Source organism: Leptodactylus fuscus, chromosome 1 (genome assembly GCF_031893055.1).
Source record: "Leptodactylus fuscus isolate aLepFus1 chromosome 1, aLepFus1.hap2, whole genome shotgun sequence".
Lineage (NCBI taxonomy): Eukaryota > Metazoa > Chordata > Amphibia > Anura > Leptodactylidae > Leptodactylus > Leptodactylus fuscus.
In genome coordinates, this window is record NC_134265.1 from 149,565,180 (window position 1) to 149,585,085 (window position 19,906).

At 37.6% G+C, this 19,906-nt stretch overlaps 1 protein-coding gene across 2 annotated transcripts in view; it reads right to left on the reverse strand.

The window, feature by feature from the left end:
* PCSK5 (proprotein convertase subtilisin/kexin type 5) overlaps nt 1-19,906 on the reverse strand; it is a 371,370-nt gene that overhangs the window by 170,756 nt on the left and 180,708 nt on the right. For both annotated transcript variants that reach the window (XM_075278157.1, XM_075278160.1), the window contains exons 10-12: nt 18,683-18,786; nt 10,857-10,974; nt 9,085-9,273 (exon numbers count right to left, since the gene is read on the reverse strand). In XM_075278157.1, coding sequence (XP_075134258.1) covers nt 9,085-9,273; nt 10,857-10,974; nt 18,683-18,786 — 411 coding nt within the window. The remainder of the gene's footprint in view (nt 1-9,084; nt 9,274-10,856; nt 10,975-18,682; nt 18,787-19,906) is intronic.

Sequence of the window (19,906 nt, forward strand, 5' to 3'; positions counted from 1 at the left end):
AAAAGCTGCTTTTTTCTGTTGCAGATTAAGTTGTGTTTTTTTTTTTGAGTAAAAGCCAGGAGTGAGTTGACTACAAGGCAGAAGTATAAGTACCTCCTATATAGTTCCCATTCCCTTTGTAGCCACTACTAGGTTTCGAAAAAAACGCAGCAAAAACTGGAACAAAAAAGCAGTTTTCCACAACGTGGAGATCCCCAGGACCTTTCCACTTCCTGATGTTTTCTTATAAAAGCAGCAGGGCCAGGTGCGACCACTACCTCTATTCATACTCCCCAGTGTTGAAGACTTACTTTGCAGCAAAAACTGAATTTTCATTTTTGCTGAAACTCAATTAAAGTATGAATTCAATGTATTAAAGACTAGAAATATAAAATAATTCAATTTGCAGTTCCATTAAGCAATAATACATCTATTGTTTCCTGATATTTGTCTCCAGGTCTCAATTAAAAATGAGTTTTATATCTCTACCCAACAGCTGACTGATTCTAAAGAATGGTGTATGAAGAGATGAAGGCCAGAATGCACAAACGATTAACAGAATATTAAATGAACATTCACCTTTTTAACAAAATACAAAATTTTGAATATTTAAAAACAAAATATTAAGTAAAAGTGTAATACGAAGAATTTGATTGTTTTAAAGCATACAGGGAAATTTGTTCTTCCCATTAGATATCTCAATGTTTCCCAATGAGAAGTTCTGATGATCTTGTACAGACAGTATGAGTGGATTCCCAGTAGTGGGTATCTGCCTATATTTTAATTCCTGGTACTATGACATTTGCACCAGTTCAATACCAATTATTATTTATGTATATAGCACCATTAATTGCATGGTGCTGCACATTTGAGAGTTTACATACAGTATACAAAATATACAAACAAATGTAATACTAACAATGACTGACTGGCACATGAGATAGAGGGCCCTGCCTGCAAGGGCTTACAATCTATGAATACATCCACCAATGTTCTTTGGTTTACACAATGTAGCTTTTTTTTAATTTGCAGGTGCCTTGGATGGATTTGCTGGGGTTTTTTTTAACAACTAACGTGATTTAGCCTTCCTGTTATCTTTTATTTCAGCTAAAGAGGTTGAGGACCTCTGGATGATGATATGATATAGTGAATAATAAGTTGTGAATAAAATATTGCACTTAAATATATTAGTCTTGTGTTACATTTTAGTGAATCCAAACTTCTGCTAGTTGTGTTAACCTAAACAAAGAGTATAAGTCATCTTTCATTAACTATTATTACCATATATACTCAAGTATAAGCCGACTAGAATATAAGCTGAGGCCCCTAATTTTACCACAAAAAACTGGGAAAACTTATTGACTCGAGTATAAGCCAAGGGGGGGAAATGCAGCAGATACTGGAAAATTACAAAAATTAAAATGGTTTTTAGGTGCAGTAGTTGCTGGGGAAGGGGAGGGGGTGTTTTGGTTTTCTGTCTGCCCCTTCCCTGAGCTTGAGGACAGTTTTTTTCTTCCCCCACTTGGAATTCAGCCTGGCTGAATATAGGGGATCTGCAGTGCTCCTATTAACCCCTTCCCGACGGACCAGGAGCACTGCAGATAACCTATATTCAGTAGACCGGGCAATTTCAGACACAGGGATACCTAATGTTTATGTGTTTCACAGTCGTTTTCTACTTTTATATGTATTCTAGAGAAAGGAGTGATGTAGAACTTTTATTTACTTTATTTTTTTAAAGCTTCCTTTATTTCACTATTTTATGGGAGATTCTATACATAACTATTGTGGCTGGTCATAGACCCCCCTTCTCCTCCAAAAAAAAAAGAATAAATATATATATATATATATATATATATATATATATATATATATATATATTTTTTTTCTTTTTGCTTGACTCGAGTATAAGCCTAGGGGGGCCTTTTCAGCACAAAAACTGTGCTGAAAAATTCGGTTTATACTCAAGTATATACGGTAGTTAATAATTATTACACAGGGATATAATGACCGACTGCAAGGATTATTTTTTTCTAGTTAATGCAGAAAGACTATATTTCAGATATTTACAACTGAAAATATTACAGATGTTAACATTCAGGGTTAAGGACTTCTGGTGGTGGTAACTCTCAGTTTTATATCTCACAATGGGCATACACTCTATGAGTGCTTGTTTTCATCTGGTGCAACCTCTGTCCTTGTATCACTGATACACAATTATAAATGCCCCTAGTATGGAAGCTTTTAATATATAGCATATGTGTTAACTGTTACCGTTGCAAGAAATAAATGTAGTGTCCTTCAAATGGGTTCTGAGCAGAAATGTATACACAATAATGTGTCCATCATTATACAAATGAGCTCTCTTCCAAAAGGAAAAGAACTGTCTTTAATAGGTAACCACCCTATTCCTCAATGCTTAAAGGAAATCAACCGCCCCCCAAATATATCCCTACTGCCACCACCACATTACAGAGCACATTACAATGATAACATACATAACATGTTTTATGTATGTATTTTTTGTAAATTGTGAAAGAACCGCTCTGAAGTCATATCCAAATGAGGCAGTTGGTGCACTGGGGCAGGACTTCAGCCCCTGGAGCACTGGTTTTACTCAATCAAGTAGAATAAGTGATGTCATAACAATGGGAGAATCAACTGCATGGAGTGGTGTCGCCAGGTGATGGTAGGTGTGTAAGTGGCAAGAGCAGTATTCCAGGAGCTTAAGGCCTACCCCCAATGCATCAAATGCCTCATCTACATAGCAGTTCACAGTAGTTTTTTTCAACATCTACCGAAGTGACATACACACAAAAATAAGATATTTATCACTGTAATGTGCTCTGTAACCTAGTGGCAACAGTTAAATGTACTTGGGCAAAGTAGAAGACTCCCTTTAAACCTTATCACAACTTAAAACATGACATAGCTCATTAATGGATCAGTCACTGACTTACAGGGTAAACTATCTATAGGTGGAATTAGATAGCTTTCTTCCATCTAGAAGCAATCTAATTTGTATATTTTTTTATCATGTAGCGTTGCCTCTCCACAAGGAAAACCAGTCCCTACCAGTATGAAATTATCCCAATATTTTTTTGCATATAAACTGAACTTAATAATTGTAACACACCACAAATATGGTGCATAACCAGTAAGGGGCAGCTACTATGTACTATCTTTCAGAAAACGCTCAGAAACAAGGTACATTTGGAGAGCATGATTTTAATCCTGGAATGGATGTAAGTCACCTGCTGCAACTGTGTTTCATCTATGCCCATATATTTCACTATAGGAAATGAGTTTCCTTCTAAACATGTATTGTAAATTTGCACGTACTGTATGTGGTGAATCTGAAAACCCTGTTTATGCCGTGTATTTGCCTTTTTCTTTCATGAGCGTTGGGGCCTTCCACTCTTTGCCTATTATGGCAGAAGGGCCAGATTCTCCCTTGTTTGTTCCAGCATTTAACAATAATCTACCAATAGATATGCAGAGCTTCACTTTAAGACAAGTATAATGCATGCTAGCGCATACATTTCTTTGAAGGACTGAAAGCCTTTAAATGAATAAACAAGTGCTAACTTTGTAGTAAAAAGAAGCATTTCCATTCTACTAAAATGATTGTATCTGCATTTTGTCCAGGTCATAAATGAGCCCCAGTGAGGATTGCATTCAAAACGCTCCTCACATGCACTGAATTTCAAGCTATTCTACAGGACATTAGAAGTCTAGAGGCTACGAGAGCCCGAGTATCAGATCTGCCTTTAGACTGAGCTAAAACCGTGCTTTTGAAAAAGGAACCCTAGGCATTACAGATATGGAGTTGCATAAAAAAATAATATCAAAAGGGAATAATTAACATGTGAAGCCCACAGGCAACTCAATGACGCTTGTTGTAGGACTACTAATAACATAGGCAAAAAATAATAGCTTCGGAAGAATAAACTTATTTGAGAAGTGCCAGAAAATGGGCACTTTCAGTGTGATTGATGTCCTTCTTCCAGAATACTCAGAAGCAAATTATGATTTCCAGCCCACAAAATGAGTACTGTTACATAAGTGGTCTCTACACATGGGGGTAATAAGAGAGGAGACTTGAACACGTTGTTAGCCTACATTTTACTTTGCATGTATAGTTATTGGCTAATCTTATTTTAATTCCCATCAACAGCTGTTTCCCTCTGGGCCTCTACTATTAGCCTGTATTGTTGCTGAAGGCATGCAAACTCCGTTCTATTGCTTTTCCATTGTATTCTGGTGCATACTAGATTCCTACACAAATTTTCAATTTGAATGTAAAATATAGCTTGTCTAGACGTATATAGTAAGGGCCTCAATCATATAGCATTACATATGGTCATGCTTCCTCCACTGTCATAAATGAGGCCTATGTAAGAAGCAGAAAAACTTTCCACATTCCTAAGATCATTAGTTTAGGTATAATGGATTTTCAGTAGCCTCATGAAAGTTCTTGAGGATGGTCAGGAAACCTTATATAGGGTAGACAGTCATCTAGTTCAACCAAAGTTGGCAAATTTGGACGACTTACATCTAATATGTTTGGGTAGCTATAGGTCTCACATCTAACCGAATAGTGGACCTAAATAGCTTTCCATTTCCAAGGGCAACAAGGTAAATTTTGAAAGCAGCAGTTAGAGGAAAATACTATGTGAAACAACTTAAAACTGGCCCAAAAGAAAAAGGATGAACATGTGAAATGTTGCGAATGCTTTATGTAGCTTGAAACTGTTAGATACTTCTAAATTACTATTAGATTACTATTTAATGAGAATGGAAGTGGATGCACCTATTACAATGGCAAGCGACAGGCTTGGCACTAATGGAGTGAACTATGAAATATAGAAATGACAAATGCTATCATTTACAAAAAAAACTTCAAATCTTAGTTCTTGCTTTGTTATATTTTTAATGTAGAGGAACATGTTTTATTAAGTGGGAAATAAGGAATACAACACATTAAAACAGAAAACAGAATAGAATATCTGATGTTAAATACAGTATCCTATCATGTTTTGTTGACAATGCAGATGTTTCTTTTGATGTAGAAGGGATTGGACAAAGACCGGGAAGATGTAATCCACTTGTGACCAGAAAAGAATCTGGTGAACTAATGACACTTGTTTTCCTTTCATGAAAGCATTCCTGAGCTGCAAAGCAAGCAAGCTACATGCTACACTGAAAATGTAGAATAGCAGAATGCTCCCTCAGAAATTACAAAGAGCAGAGGGCAGCTATTGTCAGCTATTGTCGGCTTGTATAACAATGGTTATTACTGCTATCAGTATTTTCTTTATTACGTTTATATAGTTACATTGCGTGTTGCCTTCTTTAATTGCATCTGATGTTTGCATATTGCCTGTGGGTACATCTGACAATCCCTACATAATGAAGCACATATCACAGCTTGCTATGACATGCGGAAGAATCTTGTGAAGATCTAAAGTCATGCAAAGAAACAAAGATTATATGGTATGTGCACTAGTAGCTAATAATGAGGACAGTAGAGAATTATCACAGCTCCAGTACATACAAGAGCTGCCCTCCAGCCACAATAGCCTAAGGTTAAATCGGAAGGATGTTTTAAAACATAAAAAATATCTATCGATCTATCTACAGTATTTCTATCTATCTATCTATCTATCTATCTACAGTATCTCTATCTATCTATCTATTATCTATTGATCTATCATTATCTATCTATCTATCTATCTATCTATCTACAGTATCTCTATCTATCTATCTATCTATCTATCTATATCAATCATCTATTGATCTATCATTATCTATCTATCTATCTATCTATCTATCTATCTATCTATCTATCTATCTACTGTATCTTTTATGTGTACATTGCCGTCAAAAAAACATTCCCCTCGAAGAGACTGTAGTTTAGTTGTATAAATAAAGTCTCTGAATTTCTACTAGACAAATTGCTTATCTCTCTCTTTGCACATAGAACTCAATCCGTACGTACCCCACAAAGCTGGTGGACACGAATGAGCTAATTATTTTCTTAGCAAAGAGCAGGTCTGCCTAGAAGATAAGTACTGGTATCCATCCACCTTTCCTGCATACCAATTGCTTCCACAGGGCAAGGTTATTAATGTTTAGAAGGCTAACCAGACTGCCTATTGTCCTTCACCTGTAGACAACTATGGAATTTGGATGATGTGCTGAGGTTATTTCTTGTCATGCTTGCTTAAATTCTATCCATTTGAATCAGTTACAAACTACAGTTACAACATTTAGGATTAGGACTGCATGTCTGATATACTGTTTTTATTCTACAGTAGTAGGCTGGGTAAATGTCAAATGACGCTGGGGCGGGTCAGTGTGTCCCCACAGAAATGAAAGTCACATATACCTGTGACACAGTGTGAATAACTTTCATGATTTCCTTTGACAGATTCTCAGAATAAAAGCTGTTTAACCATTAAGAAGAATAAGAGCCATATTCATGTTGGATAATGCATATCTGTTAACCACCATTCCCAGTACCCTCCTGTACTTTAGCTGTCCTGCCCTGCAGGTGACGCTGGGTTCACACCAGCCTCTGGACTCTGTTATCAGGTTTCTATCTTCTGCATGCAGAAGACGGAAACCTGTCATGCCAAGTTCGGCCGTTTAGCACCGGTGAGCGTTTTATGCTCTCCGCAGCGAAACAGTTTATTTTTTAAACCGGACACAGAGTAATGCATGTCCGACTCTGTGTCCGGTTTAAAAAAAAAAAAAAACGGTTTAGCCGCGGAGAGCATAAAACGCTCACTGGCGCTCATGGCCGGACACTTTTCAAACCCATTCAAATGAATGGGATTGAAACATGCCGGCAGGTTTCCATCTCCTGCCCTGTTTTGTGCAGAAAACGGAAACCTGCAGAACGGACTCCCGAGCGCAGATGTGAACGAGCTAGAAGCACAATGAACAATTCCATCAGTACTGAAGGAAGCACTCATAGGCATTATGGGTATGTCAGGGCATGAGTGGTGAGCTGGACTCACTATTCACCACTCCACTTCCTGCTTCCTCTCTGCTTTGGGTTGGGAGCACGGACGCCAGATTAGACCTAGTAGCTGAGAAGAAGGGGCAAAAAGTGTGGTACGGTATCATTATAGCCTTTACAGACCAGAGCGATGCATGGTGAAAATGCTGTTTGATATGAAGATCCCAATGCAGATCTCAATTCTTGACAGTGTTTTTAACAGCAAATAGCTCTGACTCAATAAGGGCTAATCATGATGATTCATTTTAAAGAGGACTATTCAGCAAGGAGGAGGCGCAGAGGAGAAGAGCTGCAGACTGCAGAAACAATGATAAATAAGCTTTTGTCTGTGCATAACCTGCATGTGACTCCAAGAGGGATGGTCGGGGGAATACCATGGACCTCTGCCCATGTTATCCCCTCTGCTATCAATCACAGCGCATACTTTTGCACTCTCATTGTCACGTAGAGGGATAATGTAATACCCCTCTGAGCTTAATGACAGGGGTATTCTTATGTAATACCCCTCTGAATATAACAGAAAGTTTTTCGGCGCTTTAACCCAGATGTTTATCATCGTGCAGATCTCACCACCAAAAGGGTTGCATTAAACACTTGCACAACACATAATCAAAGTCACTAATAAACTTTACATTTGACAATGTCCCTGACCTATCCATACTTGATCTTTATAGAGTAAAATACACCAAACGCCTCGCTAGTGAAATCCTTTACACACTAAAATAACAGCAATGATGATTATCACTAAAGATGAACGCATAAAACACTTCTGACAAGTGGAAAAGTTCAATTAGACAGATAAAATATTTTCAGCCACTGAATGTCACCATATAAAATCTCAGTTTTTGGCAGCTTTCAGAAGGATATAATAGCAGGGTTTTTTTGTTTTTTTTTTGCATCCACAGTATAAACAAAACACCTGGACTTCCAGAAGGTCATCAGATGTAGAATTATAACTCTCTAACACCAGTAATGATGAACTGCGGGAACTTCAGAGGTTGTGTCCATAATATGTGAGCAATAAAAAGATTTTCTCTAACTTTCTTAGTGGTGACAGTCTGTTATCTTGATCGGTTGCCAATGGATATGACCACTAATGCAGAAACTTTCTATGGTCTGGGACTTGTCAGGAACCCAGCCATGATTTTCTTATTGTACCTGGGTTATCAGGCAGGGACACTACTTGTATGAGAAGATATCCCGGCCATTATAAAGAAATCATGGCAGATTTTCTGACCTTAGAAAGTTTCTGCATTGGTGGTCATATCCATGGCAACCGATCAAGATAAAAGACTGTCACCACTAAGAAAGTTAGAGAAAATCTTTAAAACTCTGCAGAATTTTTAATTACTTACATTTGCAAAAATGTTTAACTTTTAATTATCTACAAATTAAAAAATAATTATGTAGATGGGAATACCCCTTTAATTATGAAGATACCTAATTATTACCTCCATATGTCCCACATATCAGTAACTCTTATGTGAGGCACACAGGGGGTTAATGCGAGGGACATGATGGGGTTAATTGCTATTACTATGATCCCCATGGAGTTACTAAGCTGCAATGCACATGACCAGACTTTATCTGCAATGGTGGATTCCCCCCCCCCCCCTTCGGCTTATACTCGAGTCAATAAGTTTTCCCAGTTTTTTTGTGGTAAAATTAGGGGTCTCAGCTTATATTCGGGTCGGCTTATACTCGAGTATATACGGTACTATACAGAGACCACTGTGAAGTGGCTAGTGGGCTGTAACTCCTTAATCAATACCTTTTTGTAGATTTTGCTGAAAAGCATAACAATGTACAATATTAGGATGCGCAGTCGCTGTCTGTTTTTTTTTCTCCAAAATGTTACAATATATTCACGATGTTACTCAACTTTTTGTGCAGATTATACAATAATTATACTGTATATCACAAATACAATCTGATTCAAGAAATCATAAATATACTTCACTGGAAGCAGATACACAACTAATGTATTGCGTAATTTGGCAACCAGCTTATTAATGTAATAAATGGGAAGCAAATAATTCTATTTCATGAATACATTTACCTTGATATCAAGAGCCTACCTGTTAGCTAGAAGTTGGGATCTGGTGCCAGAAGGAGAAGTCAGATAGATAGCCAGGTCTCCTCTACGTGGGTGTGTAATTGTAATGCGTACAACCACATGTTCCAGGTAAATAACATGGTGATTGACATTGTCGGCACATCCTGTGGCTTTATACACTGAGCGCACCACGTTGTCTGGACGAATCGTCCTATATTATGTAAATTTGTAGAGAAGAACATGAATATATTACTTCTGCACTTGTCACAACCATTATTATTTAGTGTATGCACCTATGCTTAGAAAACAGGATCTTTATGGCAACATTATAGTGATTCCACCATCTTACTAAGATGGCATATTGCTGAAACATGTCATCACCCTATGATCAGTTAGGTTCTAACATCTGGGATCCTACCAAATCAGAGAATGAAAGTATTATATGAATGAATTACAGTCAACCCTATTTACATAAATGGGGGAGCGCTACAGTTGCGTACGCATCTAGTGGCTAAGAAGCCTTTGGGTAGGGAAAAAAACATGAAGGCGACAAATGGCTAACTCAGCATTGTGATCCCTTTATTTTTAAGATGGGTGGGGGACCCAAAGGTTGGAATTACCTTGATCATAAAGTGATGGCACACCATATCAGTATTGTATTACTTTATAAGATGTGAATACTTCTATAGGCACTGACAAAAGTAACAGTGATCATCTAGTATATCTATTCTACTGATTCTACAATGCTGCAGTAGTAAAATGCCCACATCAAAAATCATGGACAAAAATGGTCCTGCAAAATGACAGACATAACTGATATCTGATAGACTCCATTTTAGGCTAAGACCCTACGTTGTGGAAAGAAATGCATTTTTTGTTGCAGATTTTGCTGCGGTTTTTAATTTTTTTTCTGCTCTTTGGCTCTCTTTCGACTCGATCCCGCGACAACCCAGGAGTGGGTTGACAAAAGTTATCGATTATATGTGCTTCCTTTGTATTTTCCATTTCCTTCTTTGTAGGCACTACTGGGTTTAGCTTAAAAAAAAACGCAGCAAAATCTGCAACAGAAAAAAGCAGCCTTTCTGCAATATGAAGCCTTAGCCATAATCTGTGTCCATTGGGTTTTCTGCAACAGAAAAATTGTAATCCCAGTGGAGATTAGTTAAAATAGTTGAAGCCAGTAAATGAAAGCAGATCAGGCTCCAATGTAGTAATGGAACATGCTCAGCATATCTGGTGTATATTAGTCCTTTCGCCATTTAATTGGGGCATACTAATAGAACAAGAACTGTAAAGTTACAAAGGTTTTTAAAATAGATTTAAGAAATGAAGATTTACACATAAATGAGTGTATATAGCAAAGACAGCATATAAACACATAGTGTAAGTGTATGTTCCCTGTAGTTGAGCAGCCATCATTGCTTCTATTTCACTAAAGAGCATGTCTACTCATAGCTGTACTTCACTGAACACTGGAGAGAACGTGACCATTTACTACCAACACAGATCTCTAATTCATAGCCCTTGCCTGAGAGGACAATGATAGCCTCTGCAAACAGTTTATATGTGGCATGAACATACTACTGTCACATATATGACATGTTTATTGTACTACACAGTGACAAGGCCTACAGCTATCAACATAGTCTCTGGCCATAATTACATTATACATCTGTAGGTCAGGAATCCCACTGAAATTCAGAGGAAAAGGGGCTCTTCTAAATACAGGGACTGGTGAAAAGCTGTCATGTTCACTTATTAGTAAAGGAATATATGAAATTTGTAACATATTACTTGATCTGACGGTCTGTGTTTTCAACGCAAATGTGCTGTGCAGGGACTGTGGTCCATTTCTCTGCTTCTATCACCATGGCTTCAGCATCCATCAAGCCAAATCCATATAAGTGGCTCACTGTAGAAGAAAAGTATTCATGTATTAATTTGTAAGGGTCAAGAAAGGAAGCAGACATTTTTATAGACTAATGCATTTCCTCTTGTGATACTAGAATGTATTATTTCCCTTTTAGCGTATATTCAAATATGCAATACCTATTGGAGAAATGTCTGTGACTGTTTCATTCTGCCAACAAAGCCACTCTATTCAAATCCATTTATCAGTCTTTCATTTTTTTGCCTCTCAGAATAACAGTCCCGGCAATCTCGTGGTTGGAATGCAACCTATTCACTTACATATGAAGCTAAGTTTAACCTGAAACTAATAGCTTGCTGCAGTGTGATATCTTTTCACACAACAAAAGAAATCCATTGAAAAAACCACCAAAAGGCTTCAATTAGGCTGAGGCCCCAAGTTGTGGAAGCACTGCTTTTTTTGTTGCAGATTTTGCTGGTTTTTTTTTTTTTTTTTTAGCCCATCCCAGGAGTAGATACCAAAGAAATGGGAAATATAAAGGAATTACTAGATGTTAAATCTTGTGATATGGCCCAGAAATTTTTGTTACTGAACACAACATTCAAGAAAATTGCCATTTGCATAGTTGGGTAGGTTGGTGTAAAAGGCATAAAAAGGTCACAATATTTTACGCAAAACTTTGTTTTGCACATTTTTTTTTACTTATTTAACTTAATCACTTTCCTGGGGGATGTGGTATAGCAGGGTGCAGGGGTGGGGCCGACAGATTTTGTATTTTCATAATCTTCATAAATCTGTCTCAATGTGTCTACAATGTTTGGTCAGATTTTAGTAATTCTTGATCATTCAGTTATGTACATATCTTTGTACATCGGTGATGGTCCAAGATTACAGACATCCCTTATGCAACTTTCTTATGTATATGCACGACAAGAACCTTTTGAATTTTATGCCATTTAAGGAGGACCTTTCAAAACCTCCACAACTCCAGCTCATTGCATTCATTAATAGATGCTGCTCCACTCAACCCGGAACAGGTGAAATTTTTTCTGCAGGCCCCACTGTTCCAGAGCAATAATTTCTGTTAGCTTCAGCAACCAATATACTAATTTGGTTCTCTACTGTTGGGTGGATAGTTCATGTCTGTCTGCTCCAGCCCAGGATCACCAAGCTCTCAATACAGAGTCAAATTATAAAAAAAAATAATCAAAAATCATATTTGTGCTGATTGGTGGGGGCTTAGAAAAGTTCCAAATGCTCTAGAATGGATTTGGTTGAGGTGGTGAAAGGTCCTTTTCAAGGTCAATAGAAGCAGTTGTCATCTGCACACTTTGCTACTAATGCTGAGAGGCCATGTTTTGCGTGATTATGCCAATCTAAAAAAAATAGAATCTTGCCTGCACTTCAAACAGTAATTTGATGTGTGAAAAACAGTAATGTGTTTGCTATAATAGGCAAGATTAGCTAAATTATACAAGTAACAAGCTAGATGCTAAAGCTATTTACTGTCTCAGTAATAGCAGTAAAAGCTACGGTAATCTTTCGTCCTAATTATAGAAGTAATAGTGAGTATTCAAGACCTCTGATCTGACAATTTAACACTGTCAAATAATGAACAGAAGACAGCACAACCTACACAATGTAGAAATAGTTTTCTTACAAATAGATATACAATATAGAAGAAATTTCTGAAGAAGTAACAAAGGACAATAGATATCCAGACATCTGTCAACATTACTATGTCAAAGCTTTGGCAAAGGTAGCAAAAAAAGAAACCCATTGAAGCCAAGGAGGCTTTTTTTTCAGCGCTGAAATTCCACACCAAATTCCTCTGTGCGAATGGACCCTTAAGGTGCAACTTTAAAACAACTTTTTACTTTTTGGCAGAATTTTCTTCATTAATAAAAGTTATAATATACCTTCCCATGCAAGTGAATGGAGAGACGTGCATTTTTGTATCTGCCACCTCTCTATTCACTTTTAGGGGCAGATGGGGGGACCCATTCCTAAGATAAATGTGGGTCCCAGAAGTATTTATGGCGTAAACTAGAGATATAGAGTTCATGCTACCCTTATGGCTTCCAATTTTAACTACTGTCAGTTTCATCACATGACAGAAACCACTGGCACCCAATGGAGCTGACTGAGTTATAATTAGGTCAGGTTCCATCATGAGTTCTGTCACTATGACCAGAAGAATAGTGCAACATGCAGCTCTTTTCTTTCCGTCAAATCTGTCAAAGCCTAAAGATGAAGGCTCTAATAGCAGTATGAGCAGAGTCTAAGTAGATATAGACATATATACTGTACAAGTATATGACATGAGTGTTTCAGCAGTTAGATACCCCAGTGATAAGGACATCTTAGATATGTGGAGGTGCTGTGTGAGCCCCTAGAGATCATCCAGAGGGAATGACAACCTCTTTCAGCTATCGATAATATTCATGAACTACACATAGATAACAAGGCCCCTAAAACTAATAGGTTTTACCCATTATAACTAATAACATTGTCTATGATAATTGCTATATTGTATCTATTGAGCCAAAGTCCCTGTTTCACCCATAGACATTTATTCTATAAACATTAATGAGCTATTATTAAAGAAAACAGTTCTTGTTAGGCACCTGCAGCATTTATACAATTATCATTTATGGATTTATCCCATACAGACTAACAGAGTATTATACAGGTTGGACACATACGAGGATAGAAGCTTTGATTGTGTCACTTAAATAAACATATTTTGATCTGACAAACTCACGCCCGTATTTAGTATAGTAAAATATAACTGCAGATGTGGATAGCCTCATAAACAAGCTAGCAGAAGTATATAAAAAACCAATAGGCAGAAGCAGACAAGCTGAGAATACCTCGCTCCTACTAACTCCACTAACAATGGTCCAGGCAGCACAAACCTGCAACCTTGAGAAATCTTCTATTGATGTCATTTCCATCATGATGCAGTGTTCTGGCAGAGAAAGACAAGCCTGGAAACCTGTAGCCTCATGTTTAATCTTTGCTGTGCTCTTATGATGTACATGACATACGGCAGAACCTTTTTGATTTTTGAGATGTGAGTTTTCCGTTTCCCTGGAAACTGTGGACTTTAATGTTTTTTTATCAATATAATGCTATTCATATTTCTTACAAAAGTCTTCTATTTGCCGAGAGTTTGGAATAAATCTCTGAATTAAATAGTGGTAAGAGTCGGGTTCTGACCCCTTAATGGGATGTGGACGGGGCTATAGTACATTGCCAAAAACAATAAACGTATGAAGTGAGCTGGAAAATAACAACGTATTCGCCACTTTATTTACTAGAGCTAAGTTGGTATCATGTTGGAGCACTACATTTGGCATATACACGGAGAAAATCTCCCAGCGTATACGCCAAGTGTATCCATAGGGACAGATTCACCAAACAGAGGCTACAAGAGTGTCATACACATACATAAACATTAGATAGCTTTTATTCTGAAGTAAAGAATAGTGTTGTAGACTATTCCATACAAGTGTATACAGTAAAAAACATGTACATTTTTCATTTACAATGGAAACCCAGTAGCAACATATCGCACTGTATAAGGGTCTATTCACACAGAGTTTCCGTGCGCGGATTCTGACGCGGAATTCGCATCACAATCTGCATGGAAAAAAAGCCTCCCATTGACTTCAATGGGTTCCTTTTTCCGCGAGCAGAACCCACAGAAGTCAATGGGAGGCTTTTTTTCAGCGCGGATTCTGATGCAAATTCCGGGTCAGAATCCGCGCACAGAAACGCTGCGTGAATGGACCCTTACAATGTTTGTTTATTCTCTTTTATCTTTAGTTTATATCACTAGCTGTAAATTCTATATATGGTATTTGTACTTTTTTAACCTAGAATGAGATTCTGGCTAATCCCATCCACACGTAGAAGAAGAAGAAAAAAAAAAACGCTGCGGAAAACCTGTGTTTTTGAAAAACATACTTGTCAATTCTACCTGCTTGTGTTTTCTCTATAAACGCAGAGAAAAATGCAGCAAAAGCTAAATGAAAACCGATACGGGAAAAAAAAAGTGCTGTATTTCTTTTCTGCTGCGTTTGTTAGCTGCATTCTGCAATGTGGGGCTTTAGCCTTAATAAAGATACCATGAAAAATGAAGAAATAGTAGAACATGAAATAAGACACAATTTCAATATAGGTTCTCAAAATATGTGTCATGGAATAACCCAGAAGCATGAATAAAGTGTTTGTGAGGGGTGAATGGCTCGTAGACACAAGGAAGTACTGTAAAAAGTCCAGGTAGGATTTCACATTGTGGTCAAATCCCTTACATTCACAAAAATATGTTTTAAGTAAATGTCTGCATATTTCCTACATGAAGCAAATAAAATACCTATATTTGTTGCAAGATTTATGTCTATACTGAGGGGGTTTATCTTAAGTGTTTATGATTAAGATATAATTTAGGGCTTCTCCGTGGTGTAAAGTAATGGCATGCAGTGAATGCCATAGGCAATATTTCTGCTTGATCACATTCACAAAAGGTATGTAGCTGTAAAAGAAGCAGTCTGTATCTATCATACAATCACATTGTGCCTTGCAGGCATGTCAAGCTGCAAGTAAGGCGCTAACATACCCCCTGTGATGCAGTCTACATCTTAACTTTCCCTGCCTTAGGTTTCTTCACCTCATGCAGCTTTGTATTTTAAGCCTATGCTTGATACGTAAAGTGGTTATATTCCTAGGGAACGTGAATAGCAGTTCTCAAGCAACAAACGCTATATATTCTAGATCTATAGCAGATTTCCTATACTCAGCTGGTCTCAGGGGCCCACAAACTGAAAAGGACAGTTAGATCTATAAAATGCTTTTTCCCCAGTTTTCTTATAGGATCCATCATACACTTAAAGGGAAATATTCCCATAATCCCATTAAAATATCATGTAATGATTCAAACCTGGGGTTTCACTTTGAGCCCTTCGTTGAGAACTTTAACTAAGCTAAAAGTGGAATATGTTACAAGAGCAAATTTATTGTGTGTTTTAATTCCTATTTATGTCTACTTCAGCAACGGCCGAGGAAGCAAAATGTGCCTAAAATGGTGCTCCATTTTTGGGGCAAAATTTTACCATTTACCCATAATAGGAGGACATTAAAGACAAATGTAAATAGTGTGCCATGCCCATGTGTATAGTGTGCATTCTGCAACCGCATTGTTAAACCTTCCTACGGTTCTTACTAGACAGACCCAATAGTTCTGTGGACCAGCTCAACCAAATTGCTGACATATTCAGCTATTATGCACCAATCTCACCCCTTTAAAGTGTAATTATGGGAAGAACCCTCACCCCTCGTTCACATCTGCTATGGTATTCAGTCCGGGGGAGTCCGAATGGGGACCCCCCCATACGGAATACCAAACACAACTGCAAGCGGTGTGCCAGTGAACGCACACAGAACCTATAGACTATAATGCAGTCCATGTGCTTGTCGCCAGATCTCCGCAGGGATCATGAGGACAGGAAAGTGGTTCACAATCTACTTTCTTGTCCGTATGAATCGTGCGGGCAGCGCGCGGCAAGCACACAGACCCCATTATAGTCTATGGGGTCCGTGTGCTCTTATTGCACAGCGCTTGCAATTTTACAATTTTATTTGTTATTCTGTTCAGGGGGGAGGGGGGGCTGGACTCCCCCAGACAGAATTCCAACGCAGATGTGAACGAGGGGTCACTATTTTAATGTGCTTTGATGGTAAATGCTCATTTTGTAGGTCTCTAGCTTTCCCTGACTAGAAAGCACTGCAAAATAAGTTGGAGTGACCAGCCATGTAATCCTTAATAAATGTTATCCTGGAAAATACGAGCATAGAGAGCATGTGAGCGTACGTATTTACAATGGTCATATCACTATACAATGTCTCACCAGCGCAAGTTCTTTTACACACAAAACATACTCAAGACAGCAATTCAAGATGTTACATTTTATCTAATAAAAAAATCTTTAGAGCACAATAAACATAATGGTTTACATCTTACATATAAAATGATATTGAATATGCAATAACTACTGTGCTTTTATATGTGAACACGATCAAAGAAAACATAAAACTGGATGACATTTATAATTAGAATTACAACATTTATTTGCTTACTGTTTTGTTAGGACATAAACTGGTATATTTATTAAGTTCTATACATTTTAGAATAAAAGCTGTTTAGTCCTAAAATATGAAAGTAGCAACTTGCTCATGTATACTGAACCACTGAACCATGTCTGCATATCTTAAACTGGCCATAAATATTAGATTAATGTTGACCAAAACCATGAGAATGGCTGACCAACAAATGGATCTGGCATTGAGAATATATATATATATATATACATATATATATATATATATATATATATATATATATATATATATATACATATATATACATATACACACACACACTGTATACATATTCGTGCATGTAGCATCTGGATTGCACCTGTCACTCAACAATTACCCTGGTAGATGTTACAGATCTACAGGATGAGTGGGAATAATACAAGCTCTTGCCTTCAGTGAATATAGCAGTTTATGCTTCTTCAGATTGTGACAGAGTTGTGTGATTTGCCATTAGAGTTGTTATAATGATAGCAAAAGATCATTCACCCTGATAGTATGAGGATATATATGGTACCAATTAGTAAGAACCCAGCCTGTCAGATTGATGTGTGACTCTGCTTTAGCATGCGTGTTGTCACATGATTTGTCTTCTTAGGCTGTGTATCCAGCTGATTCCAGGTGAAGTTATGTATAGTATCAAGCTACGCCATTTACTTTACCGCCATGCTTCTAAACTAATGGAAACCTCAATAACATTTAAATCTGCTTAAAGAGAAAAAAAAAAAAAAAATCTATACTTACTTATGTGTTCTTCCTGCTGCAGCTTCCAGCAATGAGCTCTGGGCCTCACTGCACTAAATCACTAGCCTTAGTGGTCTCTTGATATATATTACGGTATATCAATGATTGGTAGCAGTGGTGATATGTCTACACAGAATCTGTATGTTGAAGTTTTTATTTTTAAGTACAAAAACAACCCTGTTGGTGGCATACTGAGTACATATACTTCCTGTATTGTCAGTATAGAGTGGACTCCCTGAATGGAATACTAAATGCACTGGCAAGGGGTGTGCCATTGAAAGCACACGGACCCCATAGACTATAATGGGGTCCATGTGCTTGCCGCGAGATCTTACCAGGAAATATGCGGACAGGAAAGTACTTCTCAATCTACTTTCCTTTCTGCATGTTCCGTACGGGCAGCACACAGCAAGTACATGGACCCCATTATAGTCTATGGGGTGCATGTGCTTTCACTGCGCACTGCTTGCAAATGTGTTCGGTAATCCATTCAGGGGATCCCCATGCGGACTCCCCGAAAGGATTACCAAACACAGCTGTGAACGAGGGGTAAGACAAAAAATAGGAAAAAAAAAAAGGTAACGTAGACTGACAATCTTCTAGGTTTTTCTGTAACACAAAGGTTATACATGCTATAACAGTAAAAGCACCATTGGGAATTCTGCCCACAGACTTCCATTACCTCACCCAAGGACTAAGGAGGACTGTGTAATAGCTTCCTAAATATGTCTCTGGTTACGGATATCTCCCATCTTTTCTTTCTTATTGAATGATTCAGGTTGAATGCAGAAATATTACTGAGTGCAAAATAAAGTAACATGCAGTAGAAATAATAATAATAACATACCCTTGTGGCCTGCAGCGTTTGTCTTCCAGTCTGGTGCATTTAAGTGTCTTTGGCGGGAGGTCCTAACAATGATATGCTGCACATCTCTCCAAGTTAAGAATGGACTGCAAGAAAAATGTGTAGCAAATGCCAATTTAGTTCTGAAGTATAGATAGTATTCTCTTCTAGTTCTACTAAAGTACAGATGTCTTCAACCTTTCTTGTTTTGCTTGAAAGCAGTAGGACCTTTATTCTAATCTCATAAACCACTTTTAGTGCAAGAAAATGTTAGTTATTAATAAAAATAACACAATTTGGTAAGAGTGAAGATTGTGAAAAGGTCAGTTTTACTACTGTGTGACTGTGTGGCTATGGAAAAGTAATATACTGCTTAGTCTAGTGCCAAGACTTGGTGCTACTGATTTTTGACGTCCAAGCCACTAGTTGGGAGTTGTACAATGATATTGTAGATAACAACAGTCTACTGTGTTCCTAATTATGTGCCTATTGTTCATACACGTGTAACTGACGGATAAGAGCTTAGTAAGTAATAATATACCACCCAGTCACATAGCACATTGCATAGTGAATCAGATGGAGGGAATGATTTATGTGTTTGTAGAAACAAACCCTTCTTGAATGATCTGATCCATGGCCATGCATAACTGTTAATGTCTAGAACTGGACTTTGATAGCTTCCTCATGAAACAGGAAAAGTTAAAAGTTTAGCTTAAAAGAGATTAATAGATCAGGACTACACCAGCCAATCCAAGTCATTAATCTTACGCGAACCGCACTTGTATATTCACAGGACCTGTTCTGTATAAGTAAGTAACTTCCACATGGAAAGCTTGGCTGCTCTTTGTATCTAAGTAAAGGAATTGAAGCGCAACTTTGATTTCTGGTTGTGTGATAAACACAGTTACAGGTGGATATGTAACGTAAGTAGGTTAGCTTTCTCAGGACCACAGGCAAAAAACTGACCAGAGATAACCAAGTGATTAATAAGTAATAGGAGCAGATTTGTGTTAATATTTTATTTCAGTTTTTGAGTTCCAGTAGAGGAACAGAAAAAAAAATATACTGAATTTGTTGCCTGTTGCACCCCACGGACTATAATGTGGCCTGTCAGGTTTCCATTATGGTGTTATTCATTTTGCCAGACAAATTTTATCAAATTTTATCTGAGATTGTTGATGAAGCCGGATAGGGGCACCTAATGCAGTCTCTTCTCTCGATAATGTG